This window comes from Gavia stellata, chromosome 1 (genome assembly GCF_030936135.1).
Source record: "Gavia stellata isolate bGavSte3 chromosome 1, bGavSte3.hap2, whole genome shotgun sequence".
Classification (NCBI taxonomy): Eukaryota; Metazoa; Chordata; class Aves; order Gaviiformes; family Gaviidae; genus Gavia; species Gavia stellata.
In genome coordinates, this window is record NC_082594.1 from 4,847,589 (window position 1) to 4,875,180 (window position 27,592).

Sequence of the window (27,592 nt, forward strand, 5' to 3'; positions counted from 1 at the left end):
GTGCTTTCATAGACGTACTTCACGAGGCCTTGTGGTAGCAAAGGTATTTGTAAACTTCCTATCAGTGCAAGTGAAGAGAAACAGCTGCAGCAGAGATGTGCAGATTAGTTTCTAAACACAAATGAAAGGAAGCCTGTTTCTGGATGGGTGTTCTCCAAACAACAGAGGTTTCTGAAGGACATTTTAAAGGACGTGGTGTAATTTAATCATTCATAAAGGGCAACAGCGGTTTTAAATAATAAAAACAGTTTCAAGCAGTTATGTTCTAAGTCCTGGCATCAGACATCTCACAATCAGATAGCTCCATGCAGCAAGGAAGGTATAAGGAAGCGCTGTTAGTTTTCTAATACTTAAGCTCTACAGTTAAGTAGATATTCACTTTGCGAGGGTTGCAAATACAATCACAGCATGTAGCCAACACTTTGGGTTTGATCTGCCATCTTTATTCCAGCCAAATAGCAGCTACACTTCCCAGAATAAAGAAATAGCAACTCAGGCCTTGTGCATTTATACTGATATTTAAGTATACTCTCACTTAATAGCAGGTATAAACACAAATCTATCCTGCAAACAAAAAGTTAATATTAGCCCATACATATATGATATTCAGAACTTTGCGATGTTTTAGTTTCACTGCTGAAAACTAAAAGAAAATACTTGGCGTTATGCATTTTTCCCTATGCTTTTTTACAATGTTTAAAGCCTTTTGTCTTCTTTTCAAGAAATATATGCACAAATTTAGAAAAAATAGTTTTTTACTGATGCACATACACATACTTACGCATATGAAGAACATACAGAGTGCAAGTACTGTGAAACAAGGTAATGAGACGGGCAAGGAGATTTAACAGCTCCAGTTGCTGAAAAGGTCAGTCCTTTACCTCTAAACCTCCCATTCTAGATACAAGACTAAGCTCCCTCTTCTTGTGCTGGTTCTGGCACTTGTCAGACCCTTCAATGAGTTGGTTAAGCTCAAAAAATGGCAAAAAAAAATAATGCAGCAGAGAAAAAACAAGTGAATTGTTTTCTACTTCCTGAAAACTGGGAGCAGGAGTAGGGCCATGCTGTTCACCATCACTGCAGTACTTAAATGTCTCATGAAACCTCATCATCACGCTGTCATTCTGGGTCGGGTCTGCAAGCTGTAGCAACACTGCATAGTGGTTACATACGCATGACCTTTGGAGTCAATGGGAATGCCTATGTCAGTGCTTGATGCAGGACAGACTTCCAGTGTTATGACAACACCTATGGTATATTAAAAACTTTTTTTAAAAGCTTTTTCAAGCCTTCGCTTTAAAGGACTAAATTGAGACCTTGAAAAGGAGTAAAATATCTATACAACCTTCTTGGTATGTTTATGAATGCAAAATAATAAAAAATCAAAGCAACATCTAAAAAGCAATGCAGCATCAGGCAAGGCAGCTGTTCCAAAGCGTAACAAGGCACCACATCAGCTAAAGGGTAATTTTTGCTACTGGAAATAATATTTTGCATTTATAGTGTGGTTCAGCTGATGTACTTCTGATACCTAGGACAAGATGGGCAAGACTCAGTGCACCAATTAGATGTCTCCTGTAGGTTAAACACTATATTGACTATGCTGACTATGTATAATGGGTTCTAGAAGTTCAGAGTGACCACAGAAATGGAGCATACCTGTGTTTAGGTAACCAGACTTTCCTGAATCTTAGGGTGAATCCGTTTACTGAATTTTACTTCAGTGGTGCTTCCTTTCCTCTTCTGACTAGTTCAGATGCAGATATTGTCATCTGAGACACCTATAAGTGGTCAGATCCCATCCACAGTGACAAACACTAACGCATGTCAAAAAAATATTCACGTATATTTTGTGGTTCATCTCCAGATCTGGCATTTTACTTTGCAAAAATGCTGTGATATGTACACATATCACTTCATAGATCACTATCATCTCCTCAGTCCTTGATTTCCCAGACTCCTCTTTGCAAGTGTGCCCTAACTGCATCATACCATACTGTGCCGCACGCAAAAGGAATAAAACCCCAGATGAATGAAACCCATTGTACCTTCTTCCCTGAAGCACTTCAGTAACTCCTAATTGTGGCCTGATCACCCTATACTATTAATAATAGAGCAGGCCCTTAAAAATCCCTTCATCCTACTTCATTGCTTTCTCTGATGTTCCTTGTTTTTCTAATACAGCTAAAAGTAACATTTCTTACATGCTCTCGTATTACGCTAGCTCACGTTGCCCTGGAACAACCTGCCTGACAGAGACAAGATGAAGTGAAGAGGAAAAGAAACTCTTCCCCTCCAATGGCTGGTGCCACTTACCATTTTTTAGCAGTTAAGGATACTAACTTGCCTGGTGTGACTCAGGGCAATTAAGGTCTCTGCACACTCCCAAAAGTTCTTCACTACTGAGAATCAACTCTGAAAAGTGATGAAGAAGCTCCAAAACAGCTCAAAAAGTATTTCCATAAAGGAAGCATTAAATGAACCTCCTTTTTTTCGTAAACTCCGTAGCTAATGAGAACAAACAAGGCTTGTGACCTAGACTCGTGAGCAACAAATCTGAGAGTTGATACTGAGCATGGTCCTATTTATATTCTTAGGGACAATCACAAACTTTGAAGATTGCAGGCATTAGCAAGTAATACTCACTTAAGACTTCCCATAAAAACCTCTGTCAATGAAGACAGGGATGAATTCAGTTTCAGTGGTCACATATTGCATCAGTTGGAGACGTGACTCAATTTTCTGACCCTTGTGAAATGTACATATACCATGCGTACTCACATCTTTGCACACTGCTCTAATATCTAAGTTTCAAACAAAAACAGGAGGTGGTGGGTGACATGGCATAGGAAATTAGGGAGTTGTGATGGGAGAACCCTAGAAAGAATGAAGAATCAAATGCACAAATTTGCACATCTGTTGCAGAAGCTAGAACCTAGCCAAGTTATTATCTAATGGGGCTGTATTGGGTCTGTGTGGCAAGGCTTTGGTAGTAGAGGTGCTACAGGGGTGGCTTCTGTGAGAAGCTGCTAGAAGCTTCCCCCATGTCCAATAAAGCCAATGCCAGTTGGCTCCAAGATGGACCCACTGCTGGCCAAGGCTGAGCCCATCAGCGATGGTAGCGCCTCTGGGATAACGTATTTAAGAAAGGGGAAAAATCTGCTGCACAACAGCAGCTGGGAGAGAGGAGTGAGAATATGTGAGAGAAAGAACTCTGCAGACCCCAAGGTCAGTGGAGCAGAGATTCCCCTGCAGCCCCTGGTGAAGACCATGGTGAGGCAGGCTGTGCCCCTGCACCCATGGAGGTCCATGGTGGAGCAGATATCCACCTCCAGCCCGTGGAGGACCCCACGCTGGAGCAGGTGGATGCCCAACGGAGGCTGTGACCCCATGGGAAGCGCACACTGGAGCAGGCTCCTGGCAGGACCTGTGGACCCGTGGAGAGAGGAGCCCACACTGGAGCAGGTTTGCTGGCAGAACTTGTGACCCTGTGGGGGACCCACGCTGGAGCAGTCTGTTCCTGAAGGACTGCACCCCGTGGAAGGGACCCACGCTGGAGCAGTTTGTGAAGAACTGCAGCCTGTGGGAAGGACTCACGTTGGAGAAGTTCATGGAGAACTGTCTCCCATGGGAGGGACGCCACGCTGGAGCAGGGGAAGAGTGTGAGGAGTCCTCCCTCTGAGGAGGAAAGAGTAGCAGAGACGTGTGATGAACTGACCACAACCCCCATTCCCCTCCCCCTGTTCCGCTGGAGGGGAGGAGGTAGAGAAATCGGGAGTGAAGTTGACCCCAGAAAGAACAGAGGGGTGGGGAGAAGGTGTTTTAAGATTTGGTTTTATTTCTCTTTATCCTACTGTGATTTGATTGGTAATAAATTAAACTGATTTCCCCAAGTCGAGTCTGTTTTTCCCGTGACAGTAATTGCTGTGTGATCTCCCTGTCCTTACCTTGACCAACAAGCCTTTAGTTATATTTTCTCTCCCCCATCCAGCCGAGGAGGAGGAGTGATAGAGTGGCTTTGGTGGGCACCTGGCGTCCAGCCAGGGTCAGCCCACCACAGGGGCTTAGATGATAGAAGAAAGCAAACTCTTTAACCTTCAGGGAGTCTCTAAGTCAGTGGCACAAAGCAACTGTCTGTCTTTTAAGTATGTCCATAGTCAACTTTGTTACAGAGGTGACAAACTGTCAATCAATAAATAAAAACAGGTCACTGCAGTTATGGTTAGGTTCTAGTCTCCATTCTACAACTTTTTCTGTAAGCTCTTACACATAATTACAAGGATATTTTCCAATATATACAAAATTCCATATGGTGTTTTATGAATAGTGCCATGGGAACTGCTTTAGAGAATCATGACAATGTTTTGTTTTGTTTTGTTTTGTTTAATTGTGAAGTTCACTGTGAGACCATGGACAATTCTTTTTTAGAAAGAGATATATGTTCTCTATTTTCAGTCTGACTCCCACAGCTTTCTCTTGGCTTCCAAATCTCTGATCTGATTGACAGCAGCTGGTAAGATGGACGATGCATGATGCTTTCATATGGTTTTGCTATTGTGTCCAAAAAGAACATTGAAAATGCAGCTCCCATGCCACCTTCCAGCAAACCTGAAAGCAAACAACTCACACTGGGGACAGACCAGCAAAACTTAAGGCGGTGTGGCTTCTGATGGGGACTGCAGAAGCTTGCATATGGAAGTAATTGTCCTGCCAGCTTCAAATTCTAATTAGCAACTGAAAAAACAAGTAATTTCCTGAATAAATATTGTAAACATTCAGATCTCTGTGAGAAGGAGTAAATGACATAATGAGACACACTGCCTTCAGATGCACGTTGTCTCATTTTGGAGAACGGGACAGAAATGCCTTGTCTGAGGCAGAAATTACTCCCTACCCTAGTCCAGCCTACCTCACTCAGGAAAAGCAGGGTGTACAAAAGTGCTTCTAGATTCTTAAAACTGAGAGACGGAAAACATTCATTAAGTGTAAAAGCCTAGACTTCTCCAAGAGCAAAACTCTTCTTCTGAAGTACTCTTTAAGGTCCTTCCCACTCAAAAGGTTTAATTATCAAAGTGGAGAAAGAAACAGATCATACTCTGGAGCAAACCAGCTTTACTTCATGCACCATGTTGACTTACATCTGCTGAGGATACTTTGGGACTTTTGCCATTTGTCTCAGGAGACTTTTTCAGTACGAGTAATCTCACAGCTGGTAGATTTTGATGGAAACTTGACTGAAACCTTTACGTCATTTCTTGTTTTCCCACTGCAATCACTCCTTACCTTGAGAGAACCTATAAACTGGCACGATCTTGCCCATACCCATAATAAGACTTCACACTACACTAATTTTCAGTTAAGGATATCACCGAGTTCAGTAGGAAATTGCTAATTGCTACCATTCCCATTTTTTTAGGCTGGTAATCTGAGGCATAGACAAATACACTGTTTGCTTCATATCATAAACTGACTCGTGTGACAGCGACAAAGCTCCCAGGCTAATGGTTTGCTCAGGGGACCACTTTGCTGCTGAAAAAAGCCCTGTGAAAGCCAACTCTACTGTGGTGAGCTCTATAAAGATCTGTCAGCCTGGCTTACAATTACCTACATGAATTACCTTTATCCAGATGAAATACAATAAACATATTAAGGAGGTAGACAAATTGTTAGACTCTTGATGGACTTCTCTTTTATATACTCACCATGTTTGTTGGTCAGCGGTATAGCTACTTTAACAGTATTTCCGCCTTATTTATTTACTATGCAACATTCAACTTAATAGCTTGTTTCTGTATCTTTGGGCCAGAGGCCAAGGCAGATGTTTGCCTGACACCAAATCCTATTAGAAGCTGCAGTAACACAATTGTGTGTTAAAGATAAATATTTTATATCCTACACTTGCCACCAAGCATCATCATTCCCTAGGCATTTAGAGGCAACTATCTATTGGCAAATTAAAAATAGTTATCTAGCTGGCAATTGAAGGCAGTAGATTTCCTGGGAGTTAAGCACCAGGACTGCTTTCTAAGAACTGATTAAATGCCATTCAGTGCAGTGTGGCTGTATGAATTCAAATGTAACTATTTCATTTGATAACCTCAAAGTTGTTCTGGAACTGGCAGTGCTTGGTGTCCGAAACATGTAGGAATAGCGCTGCATTAAAAGAATTATACTTTAATGAATCAATGCTAACCTCAGTTTCTGGAATGAAGGTTCAAAGAAAATGAAACTTGCTGTACCAATAAGAATATTCAATATTAGAAGTGAGATGCAAAGGTTTTTTAGGTATCCTCACTATTTGACCTCTTCAACTAGTAGTCTACTCCACCTCTACACAAGAAACGGCCTCAAAATCTTTTGCTCTCTGCTGGTGAGAAGATATATGTAGCTGCTCAGCCTGAAGTAAATTGCCACATCTACTGATTTACCAACCCAGGGAGATACTGCATACATACTGATTTGTGGCATAAAAAGTTCTATCCTTTCTTTATAAACGTCAACCCTCTGTATACACAGATGCGTTAATTTAAAAATACTAAGTAAATTAAAAAAAAAAATCTGGAGTTAAAATTAGTACTTAGAGAAGAATTGTTTACCATATTAAATAAATACATATCACAGAATCACAGAATGATAGGGGTTAGAAGGGACCTCTGGAGATCATCTAGTCCAACCCCCCCACCAGAGCAGGGTCACCCAGAGCAGGTTGCACAGGAATGTGTCCAGGTGAGTTTTGAGTATCTCCAGAGAAGGAGACTCCACAGCCTCGCTGGGCAGCCTGTTCCAGTGCTCGGCCATCCTCAAAGGAAAGAAGTTCCTCCTCATCTTTAGATGGAACTTCCTATGACCAAGTTTGTGCCCGTTACCTCTCGTCCTGTCACTGGGCACCACTGAAAAAAGACGGGCCCCATCCTCCTGGCACCCACCCCTTCAGTATTGATAAGCATTGAGAAGGTACCCCCTCACTCTTCTCTTCTCTTCTCCAGACTCAAAAGACCCAAGTCCCTCAGCCTTTCCTCATAAGAAAGATGTTCCACTCCCCTAATCATCTTTGCAGCCCTTTGCTGTACCCTCTCCAGCAGCTCCCTGTCCTTCTTGAACCGGGGAGCCCAGAACTGGACACAGTCCTCCAGATGTGGCCTCCCCAGGGCAGAGCAGAGGGGGAGGATAACCTCCCTTGCCCTGCTAGCCACACTCTTCTGGATGCAGCCCAGGATGCCATTGACCTTCTTGGCCCCAAGGACACCTTGCTGGCTCATGGTCACCCTGTTGTCCCCCAGGACTCCCAGGTCCCTTTCCACAGAGCTGCTCTCCAGCAGGTCAGCCCCTCACCTGCTCTGATGCCTGGGGTTATTCCTCCCCAGGTGCAGTTCCCTACACTTGCCTTTGTTGAATTTCATAAGGTTCCTCTCCGCCGAATTCTCCAGCCTGTCCAGGTCATGCTGAATGGCAGCGCAGCCTTCCATGTGTCCGCCACTCCTCCCAATTTTGTGTCATCAGCAAACTTGCTGAGGGCACACTCTGTCCCTTCATCCAGGTCATTGAGGAATATATTGAACAGGACTGGACCCAGTCCTGACCCCTGGGGAACACTGCTTGTTACAGACCTCCAACTAGACTCTGTGCCACTAATCACAACCACAATAAATATATTTATTGTCACACACAAAGAAATTGTTCCTGACTGCCCATTGGCCTGTTTTCTGCCTAGTCATGTTCCCCTGGCTAAAGAAGATGCTTTGCTGGTGGGGAGGGATAGCACATGGAGCAGGGCAGCAGGTAGGTAGATTCCACGGTTCATAGCTAACCTTGAAATCCTCTTTGTGAGCCACATCAATGTAAAAGGGCCATGAGGAGTGCACAGCACCCCTCTCACCCTACAATGAATTAACATCCCGTGGGAGAGTGAAGGGACACCACATTATTTCACCTTATTCTCTGCTGTTGCACCAAAGCAACCTTAGCAAGCCACATACTCTTTTTCCTAGACCTGCTTGTCCAGGATAAAGCTGTGACCTACAAGCTCATTGCAATAACATCTCTCTTTCACAAAAATGGTCCCTGTCACTGCCCCGACTACGTTGGCAATAATTTTAATAGGAAGTCAGGCAGTATAACATGAAAGGCAAAGAAGACTCTGAAGCTCTGTGAACACATTTAATTTACTTCCCAGTTGCAGAGCTTGCAGTCTTGTTTATTTTTCAAAGAAATGATGCTACTCGATTGAATTTCACTGCAGGGTAGTTTGGATTCTAAGCCTAGAGAACTGTCACCTGCCCTTGTAATTGTGATAACAATGCCAAGGGAGACGTGGAGGTGAGAGGGGATAAACCAGGTTTCAGTTATCTCAAAACATCAGATTTAACATGAGCCAAAAAAGAAAAAGTGGAAAAAAAAATGCCCTGTAAACAAAGGAAACGTGGAAATGCTGGGTCTGGTATTCTCTTGCTCCTCCTCTTCCTTCCCCATCTGAAGTCTGGAAGGACTGATTCCTTCTTGTGGTACATCCTCACCTGCTGAGATTTCGATTTTTGTGCTTCATTTGTGTTTTATAAGGTTTTTACATTTCTAGCTCAAGTAATCCACACCTGGCAGCCAGGGATGTGAAAGTCTTGACAGCATCATGGAAACTCAGTCATTATTTCTGAGTGCTCTTTCACAGTTTCCTCTTCTGCAGGGCACCTAGTGTGATGCTGATACTGCTAATGCACTTAACGTTGTGCCAGATTTTTTTTTTTTATTATTTTTCTGAAGGCTGGGAGGTCTGTTTTAATTAAAGATCCATGCATATAACCCTGTTTTGCTCTCATATCCCAGTGGAACTCTAACCTTCGCACGCAGGTATAAGGATGCTAAATTAGGAAAAGGGCAACAGGCAGGCAGTCCTTTAAGCAACTCCTTAAATCACTCCTGATTCTGGAAAGTCAGAGTGAAGTACAGTAATCACAGTATCCAACTGAATGCTATTCTACCCCCACTCTTTTTCTGGAAGAACTTAAAAAAAAGGCAACTTGCAATGGCAGATACCCCACATTTCCATCAGTGTACTGACAGCAAATACCTGCTCCAGCCAGCAGTGACTGTAGAGGCTGCATCATTTTAAAAGGTGATGGTGAAGCACAAAAGGTCTGGTGTTCGGGATCAATTTGGGTTGCTTATTGAAATCATCAAGAGCTGCTGAGTTTGCCAAATTTGACAGTACATTATGTGAGCACATTTTCCCTTGGGATGTCTGTACTTTTGCTTCTAGGCCTGGCTTGAGATATCTATCTAGGTACTCGAATGGCTCTCACTACAATAATGTCAGTCTGTCTTACACTATTTGAAGCACATTTGACTGCAGGCCCAGCTGGAAATACTACAAACCCAGCTTTTTTGTGCACTAATTTTGAACTTCTGTTCTACAGAAACAGGGACCAAGTGGGAATAGTTTGGGGAGTAAATAAAGAAGAAAACAAGCCCGACCATTTCAGATGCCTATGCCACATTTGGTCTGAATTTGGTTTGCTCTTTGAGAGTGAGCTTTATCTCACTGATTCATTCCTTTCTCTTACTGCTTCCTTTTTAAGGAGAAATCTTTCCAGTGCAGAATGCCTTATAATCTAAAGCTATCAGATGTTTGAAAGCATAAGGTATAATGGGATTTCAAAAGCACTTGGGCACTGGTCTATGTTTACTACCGTTTAAGTTAATGGTGAAATCTCCTTTGACTTCACCAACTTTTAGAAAATCCTGCTAATGTATTTCTGCTGTTCATAGGGATATACAGGGAACACTGTTTTCTTCCCTGAGAATGTCAGCAATGCTAAAAGCATGAAAGGGTCTATGAAATACAGTTCTTAAGGAATCATACATTGACCATCTGAAAAAAACCTGTTCTAAATCACTTGAAATGCAATCACAGGTTAGAAGTTATCTGGGAAAAAAAAATCAATGAACGATTTTAAACAAAGAGTAGCTGTTGGGTTGAAACCTTCTTCCTTCTACAATGCAGCTTTTAAGCACAATAACATTTTATTCCTACACTTGTAATATACATAAGATGAGGCGGTGGAGATCTAGAAAGACACCTTGCAACTGTTTCTTTTCTTCCTAGTTTTCCTTTTTTGCAGCTGGAATATTTTTAAACCTGAATTTCGCTCCAGTAAATGAAACTCTCATACCCCCAATTTGCCCAGGGGATTGCAAAGAATTTTTTTTTGTTCCTTCCCACTCTCATAAATTGTTACAAAACTAATACAGGAAATAACAATTATTCAGCCTTCAGGGTTCAACTTCTGGAGTTGCACTAGCAAGCGGGAAGTTACTTCACGTTCAGTACATTACAATTTCTGCTCTTGTAGCTCAGGGCAAGGCTAAAGCTGGCCTTGAGTTTCATTTTAAATGATGTTGTAAGTTGGTGTATTCTAGGGGAAAAAAAGCAAACCATTCTTGCATACACACACACAGAGGACCTCAAATGTGATCTCATTTGGTCAAACAAATGCCATGAAACCTTAGCACTGTTATAATTTTGGGTGCATTAAAGATTAAGTTGCATTTTACTTAAAGTCTTTAGCAAATATATCCAGCCTGATAAATAAGGATGTACTGGCTGGAATGACTGATGTCTGAGGTTCAGTTAGGTAGGTGCCTGGTGCTAGGGACATGCCCTCAAGTATGATGCCTGGTCTCCAGTCACTGTTACAGACGGGCCTGAGTCTCCTCTAGGTTTTATGTCAGATCTGCCTCCCTGTAGAGATGCCCTCAGTTCCTTGGGGCATCTCAGGTGCTGCTAGATGTCTGTGCTCAGGCACCTGCATTGAGCTCTCAGTGGTCTTCAACCAGGGCCAGAGAAAAAGCAGAGCTTATGGCTCCATTTCTGCCTTTAGCAGACTTGCTGCACAAACTTGGTCAAATCACGTTCCTTCTCAGAGCCTCCAGCAAGCCCTCTAGAAATCAGTTTAACATAATTTATGTAACTCTTTTTTCTGAGATTGTTGTGGCACTTTTAGAAAAAGAAAGCATTCACACATCTAATGCACAGACCAGCCGTTATCATTTAAAGAGTCAACATATGCCAGGAGTTACTGTACAGACTATGTCCTTCTCATCCCACCCGGCCCCCGTGCAAAAGGAGAGATTGGTCCGGTAACTCCCGAGGTGCTGATGTGGTTGGCTTCTGTTCTCTTTTGTGGTCTTGCATGCAAATGCATACACTTTAATACAGCCTTTGGAAAATTAAGTCTTTAAAAAGTCTGTTGTTCTAGTAGAGAACAGGTTCTCCTTTTGTTTGCCAAAGTGGACAAGTAACTCCCACAACCTTATTTCTGTGCTTTAGCAGGGAAGCATTCATGGAAAGAAAAGTCTGCACAGAGCTGTTCTAGCAGCTCCGTAATACAACGCAGGAATAAAACAAGGTGTGCTTACATTAGCCTGCAGTCTGGGGTGCATGGAAAGAGCTATATACAAAAGTGTAAAAACAAAAACCATATGCACTGTTTTACACATTTCTCCAGAAACCCTCAGATAGCACTATATGCTGTATTATTAAGACAGAATTCTGCTGTTCGGAAAAAAATTGAACAAAAAAAAAAGGGGACAGAAATAACAGAAAGAAAGAAAAAGGCTTTAACTTCAGTATTAAATAAACCTTTTCTTGACCCTAAAACTAAAGTAATTACCCCAATCAATAAACCTTTTGTACAAGCTCTGTCAGATCAAGAGAACTTGCCTGCCTGCAAACAGCACACTGACAAGCAAGTTCAAGGCTGCCAGCCCATGTAAGTACAGATGTAGGCAAAGGTTTTCAAAAAGACTAATCTACCTTCATTTTTCTACCACTTTAAAGCATGATCAAAACCAGACAAAATCTGGATCATTAAAGACATTCAGATGTCTAACTTCTACTGAGATGAATACTTATTGGCATCCAAGCAATCTTTACAAATATGGCTTAATTTCTTTTGTACAACAGTATAAATGAAAATATATGTCTGCTTGTCTATTTTTCCCATCCAAATTATGACTTGTAATCATAAGATCTATTGAAAGAAGAGTGTACATATACAAACCAAAATAGTAAAAAAAACTCAAGAAAAAGCTCAAGTGTAACATTAAAGAAATTATTCCATCTCTGCTTTAAAGCTAAGCTAGCTTTACACACTGTAATTTTCTACTGCCAGCTTTTACTCACAGAGCATCAATGAAGAGATACACTCTGTACGGGAAGAGCAGCTGTGGAAGTTTTTACAGCTAAGTATCTGACCTTTACAGGCTTCTTATTTAATTACCTTTGAGATATGTCCCTAATTTCCCCTTTATTATAGATGCCTTACGTCTTCAAAAGAAAAATCCTGAAATAATAATTTTCCCTGCCGTTATGGCTTGGGAAGCAGGGTTATTATGTAAGAATTGTTTCAGACACTTGCAGAGAGAAAAAAGGTCATCACAAATAACATGTAGATTTGAAACGATCGGTCTGACTTCAGGTTTCTTGGAAGTGCTGCAGCTCAAACAGAAGCAGGCAGAAAGCTGCAGGTAACATTTAGGGAACAGTGTGCCATACGATCATGTACAAACATTACTGACTGAAGCTGAAGGGGATTAAAGAACCAGGAGCAATGCTTGATCTGTTAGGAGTTGTCTGAAAAGGCAGACAGGGAGATAAACTCCAGCACTGGAACATGTTCATCCCCTTGGCTCACTTCATTGGGAAATGAGACTGTTCATCAATTTTGGGATAAAAGGTGAAAAGATTAAGGGGGCACTGATAAAGCTATTGTTGACTTTCAGGTGCTAAAGTTTTAAGGGCCATATTACTATCCATCTAAAAACATCATCACTGTTTTACCAAGAATAGCAAACAAAAAACCTCTGGGCACAGGGAGTGCAAACTAACGTGAAAAGTTTCACCTCCCCACAGCCCTCCTTCCATTTCCAGATCCAGGCTCAGGCTATGTTTGCTTTTTATTAAGCCCTATAAAGCAAACAGATTAGATTTACACATAGGCTGGACGAAAAAGTGAAATCTCACCAAGCACACTACTATACCTGCTTGGAGAGGGGAATTCTTGCAGCTCATAGAAAGCTCAGGCAGAGGGAGTTCACTGCACATTTCTGGCTCTCCAGGTGATACCCTACCTACGAGACTGGGCTGGATTTGGCTAGGATGGAGATGGCAATCTCCTGTCTTCTTGCCATCCTTCTGCATGGACTAATTCAACTCTCACCGAAGGACCTTAAGTCCTGTGGCCAGCTGGATGTTTAGTGGAAGACACCTTGCAGTGCTGCAGCGTAACCTGAACCTCCTCTGTGGATAACCCCAAGTTTTCAATCAAGCAGACCCATCAACCTAACATCATTCATGAGACCAAATTCACAAGGAAAAAAAGCTAAGACAGCCTCGCAGGGACTCATAAATGCCCTTTTTGCCTCCTCCCTGAATTGAGTGTCGTGTCTTTTCTAAATACCACCTGACCGAGACCTACAAGCTTTACCACACTCAGAGAAGATAGGTAAGAGCTGAAAGCAGGAAACGAAGCGTCAAAAAAGGGATGGCGGCAACAAGAGGGTAATCAAAAAAGGCACTGACCATCTGATAAAGTGTCTGTCAAGCAAGGGCTTGTAATGGGACACACAGAGCTGAAGGCAAAAAACTATTTGCAGAGAATGCAAAGCTCTGCTGTTCTTTTACAGGAGAGAGATCAATAACATCAAAAATGAAGCTGTGATTTTCCTCCCTGCCACGGTTCTCATATGTTGTTATATTTCTTTTTCTGTGCAGAGCAAGAAAAGAGTTGTGAGTCTGGGAAGGAACAGGGTAGTAATTAATTATCTGTAGAGGGTTACCACAAGGTGGAAGTGCTCAGAAGTCCCTGTGTGAAACAGGGGAAGGGCTAAGATGACCATACTCATGCAATAGGGGAGAACAACACTTGTGGCAACTGAGCACTTCCATGGAGCAGCTGGAGTCCCATTAACAGTTAAAGGGTCCTGATTCTGCAAAGTACTTGCTAAACTTTCAGCCTCTTTTGCTGGATATAGCCTAAGGAGAAGTTCAGAAAAGGGTAGCTGGGACATTAAAACCACTTTTCCTCATTCAAAGTCCTGAAGATCTAATTGTACATGGGGGACTTTTAAGTCAAGTAACTTAGGCATTAAGAAGCTAAAAGAAAGTGTAAGCCAGAAGAGATCACACCCCACGCTAGTCTGCATAGTCTCTTGACTCCTCAATATTTACATAAAACCAATTTAGACTTTTCCAGACATTAGCAAAGCAAGTGTAAATAACGTGAATGGCTTTGAGACTGTAAGTGGATAACACTTACGCGTCCCCTCTGAATTGGAAGCTGATAGAGTTTAAGTTAGCATACACATAGGCAGCAAAAGTAAGAGAAGCAATCTGAGTTACTCAGGCTCTTCCTTTTTCCTTTGATAAGAACAAGCTAAACACAAAGGCATTTTCACTCAGAGCTAAGGAAGAGTCATTCTTGTCACCTCTCACACAAGGAGGGTTCCCAGTCCCATGCTTGCCTCTCTGCCCTGTAATTTCTTCTCTCAAAGCTCAGTCCTACTGTGAAGTGCTCCTCTGTTGGTATCCTTGTGTGTGAACTGCTGTCCTAGGGACTGTATGGGGGTGGGTTATATCTTAGGCTATTGCAGGAAGGGAGCTTGCCTTTTGATGTATATTGCAAAGTGCTGTATGTGCTGACAGTCCCTTACAAATAACACCGCCAGCTTGCTTTGCACTTTGATGGAGGAAAGTACTTATGGTAGTTTTCTTTATGGATAGTGGAGGGGGCAGGAGGAACAATGGTCCTTTTCTTAAACCTCAGCGTTGTCTGTTGCAGAAGATAAAAGTGAGATAAAACCTTGCATCCTATCATGGGTGTTCCACATGTGTTTCCTGTTGCTTGTTGGGTGACATGCTGATAAACAGACAGCTGATTTTGCATTTCCTTTTGATTTTTCAGTGGCCCTGCACAGCCGAGCTTGCCTGAGCTCAGCAGTAACAGCTGCTGGAGGACACTTTCTCTCTGACTCCGTAGATGCTGTTTTCAGGCTCTCAGATGTTTCTTGCTTCTACTGAGCAGGTTTTTGGCCAACTTCTCTGCCTCAGATGTGCTGATTCCAGCTGATTCCTCAGCCTACTATTTTGCTCCATTTATACAAGATTGCTCTGAATAAGTCACAACTATCAGGCAGAGATGAATCCACAAGGCACTTTTCAGAGAAGTGTTTCTATTAGAAATTTCAGAAAGTGCCGCCAATGTCATTTACAAAAAGGTTAATTTATTATTGAGAGACCTTGATTGTCCATTCCTTTACAATGTCTTGCATTGTAATTCAGAAGAATGGGATATAAAAATGCTATTAAAAGATGAAAACTTTCCCAGAATAACCTTTTTTTCCCTCCACCTAAATTGCCTGTATTATGCAGAAGTATAAGCTCTGACAGGCATTACGATGCCGTACTTTCCCCAGGTTTATGTGCAGTGGCATGTAACAGGCACACATTTTGACACCACCTAACTCTTTAGTGATGATGGTTTCACATCCTTTTAGAAAACAGGCTAAACTGCTACCTCCTGCCCTCAAAATCAGTGCTAATGTTCCTGAGTGGATTTACTTACAGCTATATCGGATTCCAAAACTGTATAATGGGCAGCCACACAATTTTTGAAAATTAACTGTGTGCTATCAAACTGGGAATACAGGTGCTTTTTTCCATTTTCCTCCAGTTTTCACTAGAATAATGGAGGCCAAATCATTCCAGAAAAGCACTGAACAGTAATTGCGGTTGATATTGTCATACAGAGCCTGCAATGATTTTACTGGCTCTGAAAAGTTCAGTCTGTTGGAACATAGCAGATATACTTGGAAAACTAGCACCCTTTCCATTCAACATTTCTATTGCTGAAGTAAAGGGGAGGTAAGTAAAGGGGAGGTTTGCCTGAGGAATGACTGCACAGTTTGGCTTTATGAACTTGTCATTATGATCACCATTATCAATTTTGTGCTTTCTACTATTATCTGTGATTATTAATTAATGCTTAATGCATTTTCCCAGCAGCTCTATCAGCCTCGCAGCATCTCTGGGGAAATGTCACTCTCCTCAGTTTTACATGGTGGGCAGCTGAAGTGTGAGCCTGGGCTGGGTCAGAATTAGCACATCAATCAGAATTCAGGAGTTCCAGGCTGCTGGTCCTCTTCTCAGATCACCAGATCCTACTTCTTCCTGCATCACAGCTATACTTTTCAAACACACTCTCACTGTAAGCCCTATGTCAGTGCAATAATAAAGGGAGACTTTTCTATGTGCTCTGGCCACAGAAATAAAATTAAATGGCAGCTTGCCTCTGACAGTCAACACAACTCCTCTGCAGGTTCCTCACCCCACACAGAAAGATCTATGGCTCCCATCACGTGTGACTTGATTTATTTGTTTAGCATTGCAATTTTACACGCTGGTTCATAAACACTGTGTCAGGCTGCTGTATCCTCTTTACTCTGGCACCAAGAAAAATTATAACACTACAGTACTATAGTATTTATAGACTTAAAATGTAGCAACCATGTCTTGCCAGACCTCATGAATACACTAGAAAGGTTCTGAAGCATTACAGTACATTTACACGAAACACCTGCCTTGATTTTTTTTTTTTTAAAACAAGTTGTTGAAATCTAGACTAAGAAGAAAGGTACTAACTTGTTAAGGCTATTACATTTTTTTATGGTGCTTATAAAAATGCTGCACTTCTCTGGCCAAATTCTAGCCAAGAAGCCACATCTTCCTATCTCAAATTTTTACTTATCTCAACTGAGTTGCAAAGTGCATAGCTTGTACCTAAACAATTTTTCCTGTACACTATAGCTTTGTGTTGCTATGCAGCTGCCAGTGGGCAAAGTGATGCCCACGTATGGGGCAACGCCCTTTCTTGTTGTACGGCAAAAGAAAACTTCCTTGTACTGAAAGACAGAACGATTCAAGGTCAACAGCGGATAGATATATCATGGACCGTTCTACTTATCACGTGGTCATGAAGGTACAGCAGAGTATAACCAAAAAACCAGGATTGCCTTAAAGACAGTCTGACATGCTTCTCACCCACACCATTCCACTACTGTTCAAAGGCAAATTAAGAATGTTTTGTCTTTTTTTTTTTTTTTCCCGTTAGTGCAATAAGGCCAAGAGAAAAGTCTGGCTAGAAGAGTTAGCATCACTTTAAAGGCAAGAACAACTAGTTACTGTGCTCTGAAAGTGTTTTCTGCTGTGAGAGCCTTACTGATTTTCCTGTGATGGGAAATTTTAAACTGAAGAAATTCTTGGACAAGGAACAGAACGTTGCTTTCAGAAGAATACCTGGAGGTTCTTCTGGGCAGAAGGTGGTTGGTGTAAGTAAAAACTCAAATTGCTAAAGCGAACTAAATGAAAGTAAATCCGCATTCTGTGGAGCAAGACTTCAATTTCATAAGCTAACATGCAACTATTTCTAGTGTTGCTTAACTGTGACCAGGACTGAATATGTGCATTTCCAGGTTTTAAATTTAACACAGAGTATTATAGCAGTGTTTCCACTTCTGCATTAGATAAACTTCAGCGCTAAAACAGAATATTGGGATCTTAATGACTTTGCTTTAATAAGACCTAAACTTTTAATTAACCTGCCAATACAAATTACAGCTCATAGTTCTCAGGTAACTATTGCAGGCAGCTGAGACTCAACACCAATGCCACTTCTGGGAGAGGGATTAATGGCAGCTTTGGAATGAGTCTCCTTTTTTCAGCAGAGAAAAAAAGTCCATTAAATAATCACTGTGGCTAGAAGAAAGCTGAGTGCTAGTTTTATGGAGCAATCTTTAAATCTCAACCAAATTAATTTGGGTATATGAACAGTTTCAGCAGCTCAGTCAAATTTAAAATTAAATATTATTGAATCAGAAACAGATTCTGATATTTACAGGGTGGAGGAAGAATAGCCGGTGTGCTAGGCTGTCAGGCAGCCCACAGGCAGCATCCTTTCCTCCTTGGACAGCAACAAATCGGTGCCTTTGTGCTGAACTGGCAGGGCACTTTACTGCCAGAGAAAATTAGAGACCTGATTAGTTAATTTGTTCTTCTTAAGAAATCTCAGCTTCTTTCTGCTAGCAAGGAGAAACAGCGATTCCTGCTATTGTGGCTCCTACTACCAAGCCTTGCAGTGCTCTTTATTGGAGTTTTAATGCCAGTACTCTGCCTGAACTCCAGCTTGAGTAGTTTTGACGGTGCTCAAAGGCAGGACTGTCTGTCACACAAAACTGTTGCATGGTGCTGCTGTGTACTCTTCAATCATTCCTATACCTCTGCTTCAGAAAGAGAAAAAAACCAACCAACTAACCAAAAAACCTAAATACAAAGAACACCAAAGGAAGGAAATGAAGCAGGGAATTTCAAGCTTGTAATCCGTCTCTGGCACTGGGTAGAATCTCGTTATGGATATAGTTACTAAAAAGGCCTACAAAATACTTATGAGGTATTTAGGGCCTAACAGTATTCAGCCTGTTGCTAAATACATCCCCTACAAGCATTCTCTCCGAAACCACACAAAGCTACCATGCAATCTGAGTATGTGCATTAATACTTGGCCTCAAGGCATATTTTAAGGAAATCCTTACCAATAGCAGTAGTAAGAAAAGAAACCACTTCCGATTCCTTGCCGTCATTGTAGAAGGCTAAATGCCATATTCCTGAATCTAAATACTGGATAAACCCTGTCTCATGGCTGGACAAGGGCACAAAAGCTCTGTGTTGCCGCTGAGGTCCTTCTAAGCTTCTTGCCTCCTGTGTCAGTAGACGTCTTCCATCAAGGAGCTCGACAAAGTCAAACTGAAACATAAAAAAGAATGATGTTTGTGTGTATTTCAGGTTTCCTCAAGCTTAGTCTCTTGCTTCGGGTCTGTCTCATGAGGGAGAGAGACGTACTTCACATCGAGTATTAGAAATGTACATCTACAGCAGCATCATAAACAGGATTTTCTCTGGTGACTCAAGCATGTTCCTGGACTACCTGCAAGTAACAATTTTGGAAATAGCTAGTATATGAAAGCATTTTTGTGTAATTACATGCATCAAGAAATCATCTTTATTTAGAATGTGATTTGGGGCATATTGACCTTACTGATGTGTTCTCATTCTGTAGAAACATAGGCAGGGAAACATGAGGTCCAGGTACCATGCCTAAATTGCACTGTAAGTATGATGATAAGAAGCTTATTTGTTAGCTTCTTTGTGTCTTGGCTAATAAGGAAAATAATAGACAGAAAAATGTTTCTACCCTAACCGGGTTGTTTGCCAGAACTGCTATGGGTCACCAAGAAAAAGATAAGAGGTATTTGTAAGTAAATTCTGGTAGAGGTTTTGCAGAAGTATCTTGCTGAGCCAGCAAGGGCTTTATCTATCTTAAAGCAATAGCAAAAGTGATTAAAAGATCATAGAAGATGAAGATGGAAAAGAGATAAAGTAAAATATATATGTCCCATTTAGGGGGTGGCTTTTGGAAGTTTTCCTCAAAAGGACATATTTATTTTTTGCCAGGGTAACTTCAGCTGAACAACTGCTTTGATTTTGCTACTAGTATTGCAACTACCTTTAGTTCCCTATTTAAATAACTTTCCACTGACTTTCTGCAATAATTGTACTTTGTCTGGTGATATATTAATCGGAAGAGTCAGATACAAGCCTAGCAGACATCACAAATGTTAAGTGAACCTTATCTAATCTGACTTCTATTGTGTGTTTAGGTGAACAGGACATCTTGTGAGCAGAATCCAGCAGCTGAGGCACTTCTAGAATGCAGTCTGCCTCAGCCTAAAGTTGACATCTAAGAAATGTCCCGCGGATTGTGCCTTATGAGCATCTGTTTCTTGCTACATACTAGATGTAGATACTTAAAGCTTAGTGAGATGAAAACAGTATCAAGACACCCAGCTACGGTGAGCTGCTGTTGTTACAGTCCAATCTGGTTTATGTTTACCTGGGGCTTCCTGCAAAAAGTAAAAGTTTATTTTTATAAATATTTGCAAGATGCTGCTGCAGATGTTGATGACTTTGCAAAATTACTAGTTAGTAGTTGTAAATATTAATTGAACCACAAATGGATTGTGCTTTATTGCATTTTAATACATTCAGAGATTTTTAATATGCAATTAGAGTTATTGCAAGCAAGGAAATCATAGATAAAATACCATGTTAATCCATTCAAATTGGACAAATGGAAAAATGCCTCCCACAAGCTGTGATGGCCAATCCCTCAAATTTATGATTTAACAAAATTTGGTCTAGGTTAAAAAGAGTTTAAAAAATTATTTGATCTAGGATGATTAAATCTAATAGACCATAATAAAATTGTGTAACTTTTATCATGATTTGTTGGGAAGAAATGCCTTCAGTTAACAGTAAACTATTTCAGGCTTCTGCAGGCTCTATTTCTAAGACTACAGAAATGTGGAGCTTGCATTTTCTTCCTACTTATTAGTGTCCATGGTCATTGGCAACCTCGACTAGAAGATAGATCACCACAGGCAGAGAAAGTTTCCCAAAGAGAATCTGGAATAGTTTGTTGTTTTAGCATGGATAAATACGACTTTTAACATTTTGCCAAATTTAGGGATCTGAGTGCTTGGGAGCAATTCAAAGATTCTGAAAGAGAATAGACTATGTTAAGGCTCACACTACAGAAGGTGGATTATCTAAACAGAAGAAATATCTAATTATCTAACACAGAAGAAAACCTGATTGTTAGCTTGAATCTTACTACTGCCCTCAACTAGATAGATAGGCTGAGGAAAAATGCTTGACCTTTTATTAAATTCTGCTAGGGGAGACTTTATCACTGCTCTAAGCATACATTTTGCCAAAGTCTTGTTTATGAAATTCCTTACAAAATATGGAAATATAAAACTCATTGGGTAGATTTATAGGGTGCATCCAATACTCTGGGTTATGCAAAAGAAAAGATGAGATTTGTGTCATATGTATCAACTATGAGAGACAAGTTTACAATTTCAACACAGAAAACAGGTTACCTATTTAATGACTCCTAAGACTCATAAGACTAATAAACTATGGTGAGATTAAACATCATATAAAAATATACAGAAGGAGAACAATGATTTAATTGACAGCAGGTTTATAAAATAATAAATCTAGGGAAAGGGATAATTTAAAAACTACATTAAATATTAACAGGTAATAAATCAATATTGATTCAATATCTTCAGGTTCATTAAGTTATTTCTCCAGAACGGGTGGGTTTTGTGATCTGTTTCTAGTAGTGTACCACGATTTTTATTGTTTGAATAAAAATGTCCCTCTGGTCATTTTTGGTGATGTTTTGGTCCAGATGATGATTTTTTTATATACTTGGCAACTCTCAATTAGTGGCTACACAAAAAGCAGCACTCACAAGGATTCTGAGCAAGTGCATTGCTTCTTCCAGCTTGCAATATTGACAAACACGGGCCACATCCCACATTCAACATCTCATTCTCAGCTGAGGCTTCAACTGATACACAACCATGCAGCTGTAAATGGGAAAGGTCCTGATACTGACAAATCACTCAGAATATCCCAGCAAAAATGAGGTTAAAGAAAAAACAGCAGCAATGGTGAAGTTGGTGTGGGCTTAATTGCTAAAAACATTACTATGCTTGGGTATAGCACCGTGCTACATTTAAAGATTTTGCTTTAAGTTCAATAGACTTGAGGTTTAGGTGTTAAATTTTACATATGTTATTTAAACAATTGAAACTATTCATGTAATAACTCCTGTTCCATAACAAAAATTAATAATGATAATAAACTAATAAAATCAATACAGACTTCTGATCTCCAGTTAGTATTATGTGACCATGACTTGAGTTTTTATTTAAATAATACAGGGGGTTTAAGTTTTGAATGTTTCAATCTCCCCGTAAAAATAGACTGATTAAAAATGGGCAATAACAGCACTACCGTGTCACTGAATTTATGACCTGCTGATCCTACTGAAATATTTTAATTCTGCAGAAAAGTAGCCAGAGAAAGTGTAGATTTATGACACCTCTTTGAAATAAATAAGTTGCAGGTGTGTTAATATGTACAAAATACCATATTACCCAGAAAGATTGTAATAAACATATTTGTTTGTTCAAAAAGAAAATAAAGGCAGGGTATTTCTATAAATCTCAAATAGTTGTGTTGGTTGCTAGACTTTTCAGTTAATAGTGGAGGGCAAGGGTAAGTTACAATGTTAATATAAACCTGGTAATACTTTGATAACTTGCTGATGCAAGTGGGAGTAACATGTTTTGCATTGCCAATCAGTTATGCCCTAATGTATTAATCAATCTAGTTAAGAGCAGCTTAGAAACTGAAATGGAAAGTAGAGAAAATAATGTACAAAATCCTTATTTAAGGGGATGGTTCTTCAGAGCTTTTCCCAGAAAGTGATTTCTTGACATGGCTTTTGCCAAAGTGTGTCAAGAAAAGCAACCGCTTTAATTTTAGTCCTACAGAATAATAACCGTATCTTAATTTCTGCTTAAGTAAGCCAGTGGCTTTCTATAAAAATTTTATTTTGTTTGGTTATAGACCAATTACCGGGCCCTGACCAATCTCTGTCTAATCTGACAGTCAACATGCATAATGTGAAGGGTTGGATGAAGGCATTTTAGCACAGAAGACAAAAATGAATCTTGCTCCCACGAGGGTGAGCAACTGGGGTCTTCCTGCTCTTACCATGAAAGGGAAAAGGCAGAGGCTGAAAGAGGGAGACAGACCTGAGATACACGAGACTGCTTAAGGAGAGATGATTCTTTTTGATGTAGTTCGAGCGTGGCAGCTGCTGCAAGGGGCACTGAATGAAGAAGGTGGTATCTGGGAGAAACCAGCTGATACTCTCAGTGACCACCAGCCCACAAAACCCTCTTCCTCCTCTGGCAGCTTGCTGCCTTAGGAAACTGCCTGCTTTGCCTGTGCCTACAGCCCACCAGGCTAATGTGTGTAAGTTTTGCAATTGTCACTTGATTATCTTTCTCTGGATAGATGACCTTTAACATCTTGCAAGCATGCAACTAATTCTTGAAAGAAATCACTCAAATAAAACAATAAGACATAAGAATATACAATTTAAGACTACTTATTTAATTGAAATGAGGTCCCATTACCTGTGTATGTGATGGTGGGAGGCCTTTTCTGCCATAGATGCCAACCAAAGCAGCCTTTCCCAAAGACACATTGAATTTCAGATGCACTGGGTGGTCAATGAACACCTGAGATCTCCAAAAGACACCAGGAGGGATCTTCTGTGTGGCTCGTCTGCCAACATCAATTTCTCCAGAGTCTATAAAACTGTCGTCTGGAAAGAAACTACTGGGCTTTCCTGCCAAAACACAGGAACAAAAATCTTGGATTAGCCTTAGATCCTAAAAGTATCCAATCATACTGGTATCTCTGACAATGATCTTGAGAAACAGTCTATTAGTGTCCTGAGGTCTTCAGAGTACTTTGTCTAGCCAATCCATACGATTATGGGAGGAAAACTGGCAGGGTTATCCCTGGCTTCAGTAACTGTTTTGTTTGAAAACATGAATACGTCAAGAGCAACCTGGAGAAAAATGTTTAAACTGTAACATCAGAGAGTCTGTAATAACATTCTGAAGATAAGAATAAATCATCTGACATTATATCCTAAATGAATATAAATTCACAGATGGAGAAATCATCACTGAATTAGCGAAGAGAAGTGTAGTAAGAGTGAGGTAGACGTGTCACAGAATGGAATGGTAGTGTGGAGAACAGCAGCATGAACAATGCCCAAGTGGGGAAAGGAAAATGTTTCTCTATTAAATTAATTCTTGACAGTGGTAACAGTATTTGAAATTTGTTCAACAGTCCAAAAAAAGCTAAAGAAAAAAAGGACTAAGAAAAATGAAGGAAATCATACCCCGCACTTGAGTAATATCTACTAAGAAACATGAGAGGTTTTAATTGGCTTTCAATACAATCTGTAAAGTGTGTTATGATTATCCATCTTCTTTCAGAAGACAAGCAAATGTAGGCATCTGTTTCTTAAAACGACCACCAGGTTGGAGAGCCTGGGTATCCGGATGGCAATCGGTACATGCCATAATGCCCAAGGGAATCAGCAGGGAGCTCGGCATCCCTGGAAAACACATCTGAGAAAATCCAGGTTAGAAATTCATACACTCACAGTTCTCAAAAACTGGTGGCTGCTTCAAAAAATTTGGACTCAATAGAAGCCCAGAGAATGACAGGCAGAATGAAAAATAAAATGCCAGAATGTTGCCTTTTCGGCCTTTGCTAAAAGCAGTGGCCACAACTTTATCTGCAGTGCAGAAAGACGATGAAGGCAACTGCTTAGAAGTCAGTCTTTATTTAAGGACACTTCTAGTAAAAAGTATGCAGTAGGGTCACCTGAAAGATTTTGGCTTTAGTAAGGAGAGCATCATGTCACCAATAGGGGCCAATTATTAATTTTAGAAATTGAAATAAATTTGTTATCTCCGTGCCATTACAACACACTACTCTGTGTTTCACAGATCAAGCAATTCTAAAAAAATGAGAAGGAAACTTTCAGGAACATATAATCTTTTGTAGGAAAATCACATTGTGAGATATTTTTCTTCCAGACCCTACATTTGGTAAATGGGAAACAAAAATACCTTTTCCCACATATCATGAATTTAAGTCAAATAGTCTTAGAATTTACTTGTCATATTGAAAAGGTGATTGGTGGAAGAACCTTTCATTTTATTGTTTCAAATCATAATATTTCCTTTAATATTATGTAATATCAATTATAATATTTCCTTAAAATTCTCCATATACCATCCCAACATAAACTCTCCAGGAAAAACAGTTGTAAATTGTTAGCTGTCTCTGTAAAATCCATATAGAAATTATACACATATTATCTGTTAACAAAAGAAGTCTCTGAAGATGTTTCTTTGTAGGATGGAGAATTTTTCTCTCTCTCTTTTTTTTTTTACTCATGTAAAACTTTTTAGCAGAACTTTTGGTCCAAATAAGACTAACCCCTGACTTAAAGTTAGCAACTGCTTAAGTACACTGTTGGAGCAGGACTTGATGGCAAGTTTCATTTCTGTGCTATCCTGTGGCAGAAGTTTTATGCATACTTGCACAGTCTAGAAAGCAAAGGGTGTATACATGTTCGTAGAAAAAAAGCCATTGGTAATTTCATAAGATTCTCATTTATCTTTGCTCATCGCATTCAGATAAATACAGGGGGGAAATCTGCTGACTTTTTATCCTTTTTTAGTCAAAGTGTATATTAATAGAGATAATCAGAAGCAGCTTAGGTAAACGGACATTCTTTCTGAATCATTTTGTGCTGATAATTGTACAATGAAAATCAACTAGCTTGATTCCGAAGGGGATTACTTTATCAGCTGGATTGTTAATATTTATTTGGCATACTAAAAATTACTTTTCACATTGTCAGGATTAAAGGAAACTGTTCCTATGTCTTCATGCAAAGTTTCTTATTCCATTATTGTAAGATGAAAAGATTCAGGATTCTATTAAAAAGGAGCTAAAGACATCACATGTTTTGGTTCAAATGATTTCTCTGATTACCACTGACATGTTTTATAGATTCTTAGAAATTCAGACGAAAACCTAAAGTATTTGATATGCGCACTGATTGTTCATTAATAAAGATTGTACATCAGAATGAATCAGAGAAGGTGAGAATTTAATATAATAGATGTTGCTATGCAAGAGATAGCCGGGAGAAAATGAGCACAGTATGTACCCTGCCTGTACAGAGAGCAGTGCTTGCTCATGGGAGCAAAAATGCTTCGGTGATTGCAAAAGGCAATTTCACAGAAATAATTGTTTGTACACACAATTAAAAAGATTATGTCTCCTCTTGCTGGACAATTGTATGTCTGAGAAGCTGATACCCTAAGAGCTGTTATATCATGGTGCCAGCGGTTGCCATTTATCCTGATAGAGAAGTCCAAAGAAAGACTCTCTTTACCGGGCTGAATTCAGCCCCTGAAATCCATCCGTGTTTCATTAGTTTTTAACCTACAGTAGGATCAGGCCCTATGGACTGGGTACTTCATAGAGAAAGTACAATAAGAAAGCCATTTCAGCTTCTAACCAGAAATTAGGTATTAATCAGAATATCTGACTCCTTAAAATTAACTTCAGGTCTGAATTCTTAATTGGGCTGTCAATTGCTTTGCTCTTTCCGCACAGTACCTTGAACTTTTTAGTTGCCGTAGCAACTATTCCTAATTTATTTGGATATCAAAATGAACTATTTCATTTCAGCCCTTGCTGAATCTGCTTGTATTTTTGACAGCAAGGTACCCTGACTCATCGAAACACTTAAGAACACACTTACATTTCTCTGACTTCAATGGCAGTTAATTACATGCTTAAATGTAAGCATGTGATTAAGTGCTTTGCTAAACAGGGATGGGCTTAAACACAGGTAAATGCTGTGCTGGAGCACAGCCACAGATGAGAAGGAATGACTATTACTGAGAATTGGCAAGACATTGGTAATGACTCATTCAGAACAGCTGTAAGGATATTCTAACAGAATCCAGCCTATTTCACTATGATGAAGATGACTTTCAAATATATTTCAATCCATTTTTTAATAAATTTCAACCACATACATTCTGATTTAGAATAGCAGCCATGCAACACTGCTAGTCCAGAATTAGTTGCATAGTCACCTGATGGGGAGAGAGATGCATTTTAAGGCTGGGCAGTGTTATTCCTGCAATAAAGATGTTGCCCTGATGTGGTTTTTAGTCAGGACAAGATATTTTCCTCTAAAGCCTACAGATTCCCTAAGATCTATATGAAGCACTAACATGAGGGGTCTCCTAATGACTTAACTAGGGTATTTCCCAGGTTTCTCTTTTAACAAAGCTTTTTGGCAGGAATTAAAACTTCTACTGATGTCACTGTAAGCATGGCTGAAAAAGAATCAAGTGAGGGTCTTTGACTTGGACGGCAGTTTTGGATACATCCATTTATTTTCATTTTGACTTTTAAAAGGAAACAGACAGATCAAAACTAGATGTTTCAAAAATTAAACATATGGCAAGATAGAGCGAAAAAAAAAGGATCTGTCGCGAAGTATTTTTGAATACAACAGCAGGGATATCTGCAACTTGCTGCACTGTCTAGTAAGGTTTGCTGAGAATAACCTGCTTAGCTGATTTTTCCTTGTAACAACTTCATGTCAGCCATCAGTTGCTATTAAAGATACTGTTTTAAGGAACACACATAATTATGGCCTTTATTTTGACTAATGAAGACAGATAAGCTCTTAAAGAAAAAATACTACAATGAATTTAAACTAAACATGTAAACATAGGCTCTCAGCCAAAGTCTAGGGAACTCTGTGGAAACTTTGAGTTCAATGAGTTGCCAGAACAGTTGCATGTTTCTTATCTCTTACGCACAAAACTTCCTCCCCCGAAATAACTATTAAAAAGAGCCAATGACTTGAGTTTACCTGGAATCGTTTAACCTCATATAAAGAAGCTTGACACACAAACAAAACAGTTTTTTGAAAATGTC

General features: G+C 40.0%; 1 protein-coding gene across 3 annotated transcripts in view; it reads right to left on the bottom strand.

The window, feature by feature from the left end:
* TENM4 (teneurin transmembrane protein 4) overlaps positions 1–27,592 on the bottom strand; it is a 360,992-nt gene that overhangs the window by 161,596 nt on the left and 171,804 nt on the right. For all 3 annotated transcript variants that reach the window (XM_059822505.1, XM_059822500.1, XM_059822492.1), the window contains 2 exons: positions 23,167–23,381; positions 18,637–18,847 (listed from right to left, as the gene is read on the bottom strand). In XM_059822505.1, coding sequence (XP_059678488.1) covers positions 18,637–18,847; positions 23,167–23,381 — 426 coding nt within the window. The remainder of the gene's footprint in view (positions 1–18,636; positions 18,848–23,166; positions 23,382–27,592) is intronic.